This window comes from Nothobranchius furzeri, chromosome 19 (genome assembly GCF_043380555.1).
Source record: "Nothobranchius furzeri strain GRZ-AD chromosome 19, NfurGRZ-RIMD1, whole genome shotgun sequence".
NCBI lineage: Eukaryota > Metazoa > Chordata > Actinopteri > Cyprinodontiformes > Nothobranchiidae > Nothobranchius > Nothobranchius furzeri.
In genome coordinates, this window is record NC_091759.1 from 12,162,055 (window position 1) to 12,168,054 (window position 6,000).

General features: G+C 38.8%; 1 protein-coding gene across 4 annotated transcripts in view; it reads right to left on the reverse strand.

The window, feature by feature from the left end:
• Positions 1-5,684, reverse strand: part of LOC107394420 (collagen alpha-1(XIV) chain) — a 260,498-nt gene extending 254,814 nt beyond the window's left edge. For all 4 annotated transcript variants that reach the window (XM_054744996.2, XM_054744994.2, XM_054744993.2 and 1 more), the window contains exons 1-2: positions 5,556-5,684; positions 4,388-4,502 (exon numbers count right to left, since the gene is read on the reverse strand). In XM_054744996.2, the coding sequence (XP_054600971.2) occupies positions 4,388-4,469 (82 nt within the window). In that variant the 5' untranslated portion in view covers positions 4,470-4,502; positions 5,556-5,684. The remainder of the gene's footprint in view (positions 1-4,387; positions 4,503-5,555) is intronic.
• Between the last annotated feature and the right edge of the window lie 316 nt (positions 5,685-6,000).

Here is a 6,000-nt window from a genome sequence, read left to right on the forward strand (position 1 = left end):
CATGTAGACCTTCTTCAGTGGCAAACCCTTAGTCATTTTAAGAAGATTCTGAAGAACCGCGGTGATGTCGCTAAAGCGGTGACAGTGTTGTCCTGAGACGGATGTATAGCATCAACCTCGTCACACAACTGGAAATAAATAAAAGCAAAATAGGCAAAAGTATTTAAATAATCCCGCAAAACAGCTGGGTCAGGAGAATGACTGGGCTGGTTAAAAATATTTTTTCCCCACATTTCTAACTCTAGCAAATATGTCAACAGACAAAATTACAATTTTGGTGGAAAATCCCTTTAAGTGCTTTAACCCTTGGAAAAAATAGTCTCAAGATTTTGAAAATATTAAGTAATCAATGAATCCAGAATACAGATTTCCTGACAATAAAAATCATTAGCTGTGTTCCCAATCATCTTAATTATTACCCCTGAAGATGTCCCCAGGAATGGATATCTCTTTAAGAGGTCCACAGTAGACATTCGTTCTATTTCTCGACATCTCCATGCAAAGGTTTTCACCACTGTTGTGTCTGGATTTAGCTTTCTGTGTTGATCCAGGAGAACCATGACATGAGCTTCAATGGAGGCTGCATCTTCCCCCACAAAGCACGATTCCTTTGTCAAAGCAGATATCAGTGTTACCAATCATGTGTAAAATCTGATAAGTTAAAGTAACTTGAAGTAATGTGCACACTGAATGCCTTAAAAACATGCAGAATGGGAATTGCAAGCTGAGCTGATTTTTGTCAATTCAAATGGGAAATTGCTGTTATTATAATTAATTAATATTACTGTTATTTCAAGGCAATAGGTTTGCACGTTTCTTTTAACTAATGTGTACTTTTAGCTTTTACAGTGAACAGAATAAGACATTGGCTATTTTTCCCAAGCTCTTAAGCCTAGTTTAAGCTTCTGCATAGGGTTGGGCATAATTTGATTTTGATTCAATTCAATTCAAGTTTATTTATATAGCGCCAAATCACGACAAGAGTCGTATCGAGGCACTTCACATAATAAACATTCCAATTCAGGTCAGTTCATTAAGCCAATCAGAAATAACGTTTCCTATATAAGGAACAGTGTGAATGATTTGAATGTGTAAACTGTTTGAACGATTCCGATTCCAATTCCGATTCCTTTTTTCGATTCCGGTTCCTATGGATTCCTGATTCCGATTCTTTGAAGACATGACATGTTTTACATGAGCCAGCTAACCACAGGTCGTACTTGATGAAATAATCTTAACTTCAACATGACTTTTAATTCTATGAACAATAACATCACCTTCATTTACACAAAAACATGTTTTGGAGAAAAAAAGAAAAAGACTTGCAGCACAACCAGTGTGTTTGTTTCTGACCACAACCGAAGTCTGAAAGAAGCCTCTGGGATGAGAGGCTAAATGTCTCCAACATATCCAGAAACGTCCAGCTGTTTTCAGCTGAAACTCGCAGGATGATCATGTCCAGGATGACTGAGAACTACACCTCCATGCTGCAGCAGCCATGTTTAAACACGTGTTTGTATACATATCTATGGGAGGAACGCTAACCAACCCCGTGCACCCTCACGGACACCGCAGGAAGACGTTGCTCTTGATACCCCCCTCCCGCTCTCTTGGCTTCACTTTGTTCAAAGGAGCCAGTCTTTTGAACGGCTCTTTGAGGTAAACGACCGACTAATGAACGGCTCCCATGAAAGAGCCATAAATCCCATCACTAACCACGACCTAAGCTGCCTGATGCGTTGTGGCTAAAAGTGGCATTGTTTTCTGAAAGAGTCTTGGAGAAAATGAAAAGTCGATCCTTGATAAATACGCATCCGGCTGACATGATGGGGGGTTGAAGATACTTTTTCCCTGCGCTGCGCTAACAGCTGTCATGTTCGACATTCCGCCAAGAAGTTGAAATGGTACAAATGTGTACCTTCTATTGTTAAAATTCCTTCAAGCGGGAAACAACATCGATGGCTGATGCAACAAAAGTTTACATACAAATCATATAATTAATAGCTAGATTTACATGCTAGAATGCAATGAGACATTATTGGTTTTAAAAATGTTTGTGTACTCAATAAAGCACGAATATGGCAGTCAGAGAGACATTGCACTAATAGTATGGTACTAATTAGCACCCTTCCTTTGTTTAAAACAGCTACCAGCTAGCTAATCACTCATGCTAAAGAAAGCTATTCGGACATTTGCTAACTTTAGTGTCAAACTACACGTCGTCATTTAAAAAAAAATAATAATAATCACACCTCACTTACCTCTAAACTTTTGAGCCTCTTCCTCTGACACATCAATGCAGCCTTCATCCATCAACATTTGAAGGAGCTCCTCAGTCGATAGACCCCTGAGAGTCATTTTCTGTGTCGACGTGGATGCGGAGCGCTCTAGTCTGTAGTGATGTGTCGGTCGCGAACGAACCGACTCTAAGAGCCGGCTCTTTGAAAAGAACGATGGGAACCGGCTCGTCATTGGGAGCCGTCCCCTCCCCTCCCCCCTCCCCTCTTGCTTTGGTGAAAGCTACAGGCGATTGGTCAACATGTGTAACTGTGTGTCCAGACTGTCCACACACAGCAGTAGGGGTGGGGAAGAGGGAGGATCAGACTCAGACACACAGCAGAGCACATGTGGGAGGAGCAAGACGAAAGGGAATGAGGAGGAGGAAAAAGCCGAGTGAGAGAGAGGAGAGTGCGATGAAGACGGGTGAGAAAATGAGCGCCAGCAGTCGGAAAGTGGAGATTTCTTAAAACATTTAGTTATTAAATCCATATAAATGATAAATATTCGATATATTGCATTTTTTACATTAGTAGATTATTTTACATATAGTATTGCATGATCTTGGTTATAAATGTACTCTACGCAACAGAACATCTGAGGAGCCACTTGGGAGCCGAAAGAGCCGTCTCTTTTTGGTGAGCTGAGCCAAAAGAACTGGCTCTCTAAAAAGAGCCGGAGTTCCCATCACTACCAGTCTGTGAGCACAGCAGCCGTTGTGTATTTAGCGTGTGGTATTAATGCGCTTTGCGAACATGTTATATGGCAATCAAAATATGTGGTATCAATGCGCGCTTGCTTAGAAATCGTTTTACTGTCTTGGGGAACTATATGACTTGGTAATTTACAAGTTATAATTACCATAAAATAGAAAGCTACTTGACATTGTGACTTTAGAAGAACTCAGTTTAACTTAAAGAGCAAGTCACCCCCAAGTACATTAATAAAAGGACCCTTGTTGTAAAGTGTTACCAACCTCAAAATTAATTAACAATTGCAGGATGTTGTAAAAGCGAAAAACGAAATGGCCTGACACAACAGTAAATTTGTATCACATTTTTGAAAGCTAAAACCAATATTTAAAGCATATTAAAAATGTAAGGACGAAACGTATTAGAATGGAAATTTACCAGCCTAAGCCAGGCTTGCAGGTGCGGTGCAGGTTGAAATGGTACATATTTTAACTTTATATCCAGTTGGACCCTTAAAGGAGCAAGTATGGCCTTCTAAAGACCAATATTGTGCTTTTGAGGGAACATTTAAAAAAATTTACCTACAGGTACAAAAACTGTTCTTCTCCCATACCTCTATTTCTGAGAGTGCATTGTCATATCTGGTGTTAGCACTTGTAGGTGTTTTACAGTAGGGAACACTTACTACACGTATTACATACATCTCCAGTATTAGAGGAGTGAGGCCCTCTTGGTGTTATTGTTCTGAACGACTTATTAAAAGGAAGTAAAACACCACGATGGACTCATTACTCACTTAACACATACCTTTCCCTATAATATCGAGTTATTGGTAACTGAGAAAACTCGAGATATTTTTAGAACCGACTTGTTTTCTTCTAATTCACCATTAGCATTGTTAGCTGACTGTTAGCCTCTACCATCTTTACCTGATATAAGAATAAAGAAAAATACGCCTTGGCTAAATAACTTCTGGGTCGCTCCTGTTTACTGGCTTCAGTTTTTTAAACAACTCTGGAGCTTTTTGCCCGTCTGCGTCAAATTACATATGACAGCGCAGCCGAGTTAGATCGGCACAATCTCTGCAACCTCACGGACTCACAGGTTGTAAACAGTAGCTCTGTCCCTCTTTGGCCTTTTTAAAAGGAGAAAAACTGACAACACCCCCAGAGGGCTGAGAAAGAAATCTGTTTCAATGGAACCTTTTTTCCAGCATGACTAAGACATTACTGCTTTAGGATTATTTCATTGTCAAATTCTTACATATTGCCCCTTTAACGATTGACCATCCAAAATAGGATTTTTTATCTTTTTTTTTTTAATAAAACCCCATTCTCTTCTTCGTTTGGATCTCTCAGATAAATAAAGCTTGATTTGATGACCCTGATGGAAGCTGGGTGGTGAGCAGGGTTACTTACCTTGACCTTGTGCTGTTTGAGGGAGCAAGGTGATGAGAACAAAGGCCAGCAAGGAAACACTCAGTCTGACCGAGAGCTGCATCCTGATACCAGCACACCAGAGGACAGGAAAGACCTGAGAGTGAGACGAGAGAGGTCACAGAGAACTGTCATTTTTTTAAAATCTGAATATCTGAATATTCTTATCATTTTGTTAAAATAAGTATTACTTAAACCTAGTTTCGGGGATCAGGTGCAGCCAGTTTTATAAAAATTACCTAAATATTATACTAAAAAGTATTAAAACTTTTCAAAAAGTGAAATCTTCACTGATTCTTGATTAATGCATAAAAAATAAAGTTTTATTTCATTCAGGAAAAAATAAGTTAAAAATATGTTCTTTTTAAATGTTTCAGCTAAAAAGTTCAAATGAACATGAAAAGTGTTCTGGTGAAAATATTTAATTCAAATGAAGACCCAGAACAGTTTCCAGGGTGCTGTCAGTTTCAGTCATATAATGAAATCACTTGCAAATTCCAGATTAAAGCACTGGTGACTTTGCAAGGTTGAGTGTACCTAAAATACATTTTCTTTCGTTTCCTTCTGTTCTAAGAAATTTTTTATCCAAACTTTGGAGTTTGATGAGTTGGCATTTCATGAGCTACATGCAAGTCTCTCCAGCTGCATCATCCATGAAAGACAGTGTAGTGCAGTAGTTGTCCCCACCATTTAGTGTATTTTAAAATGAGTTAAACCTTAAAATAACCTAAATGCATTGTGTGCAGAGTTTTTTTTATTTTTATTTTTATGCGCAAGTCATTTCTAACAATTAGCTGGATTTTGGCCATTTCGACGGTTTTCATTTATAAAAGGTTAAGTTGTGATACAAAGACATATTACATCCACGCCTCAGTGGAATTTCGCATCTACCTATGAACTGTTTTACCATGCAAACACTGAATACGCACGCAGCCATAAAAACATTGCAGCGCTGAGCCCACCATGAGCATGTTTTACTGTTCAGTTAATAAAACAGCTGAAGTTCCCCTTAATTGACATGAGCACAGGTGAGGTCTGCACGTCTCGCCTCCAGCAGCACAACGAGCAGCGTTGTGAGGTGGAGAAAGGAGCTTCACGGATTTCTGACCCGGTTCTGGTTCTGTGCAGAGAGAAGAAAGAGCAGCTTTACCTTCTCAGATCATGTGTTTCCAGGTTCTGCAGCTTTCCTCCGGACAGCTCAATGACAGCTTCCTTTAGTCCACACCGACTCTGATCAGGTCTGTTCAACAACTCTCTGATGCAGACCTGGAGACAAGTTAGAACTAATCATGCGATAAACTTCCTGTTAGAATTTCAAAATAAAATACACAATAATTCTCGTTTGATTCCGATGCTTTGTAACACTTCAGTCATTGAGTAGAAACAAAAAAAATACGTAAATTTTACTTCAACTAGTATTTGATAAATGATGCAGTAAGTATGCATTACTTAGTCCCAGAATACTCAGCAGCAACACTGACAAAAATAAATGAATAAATAAATAAAAATAAACATTTTATCTTACTGTCCTAAAACTTAGTTTGACACTAATCTGTTTTTTTCTAATTAGGCTACCTGTAAAAATCATAAACATA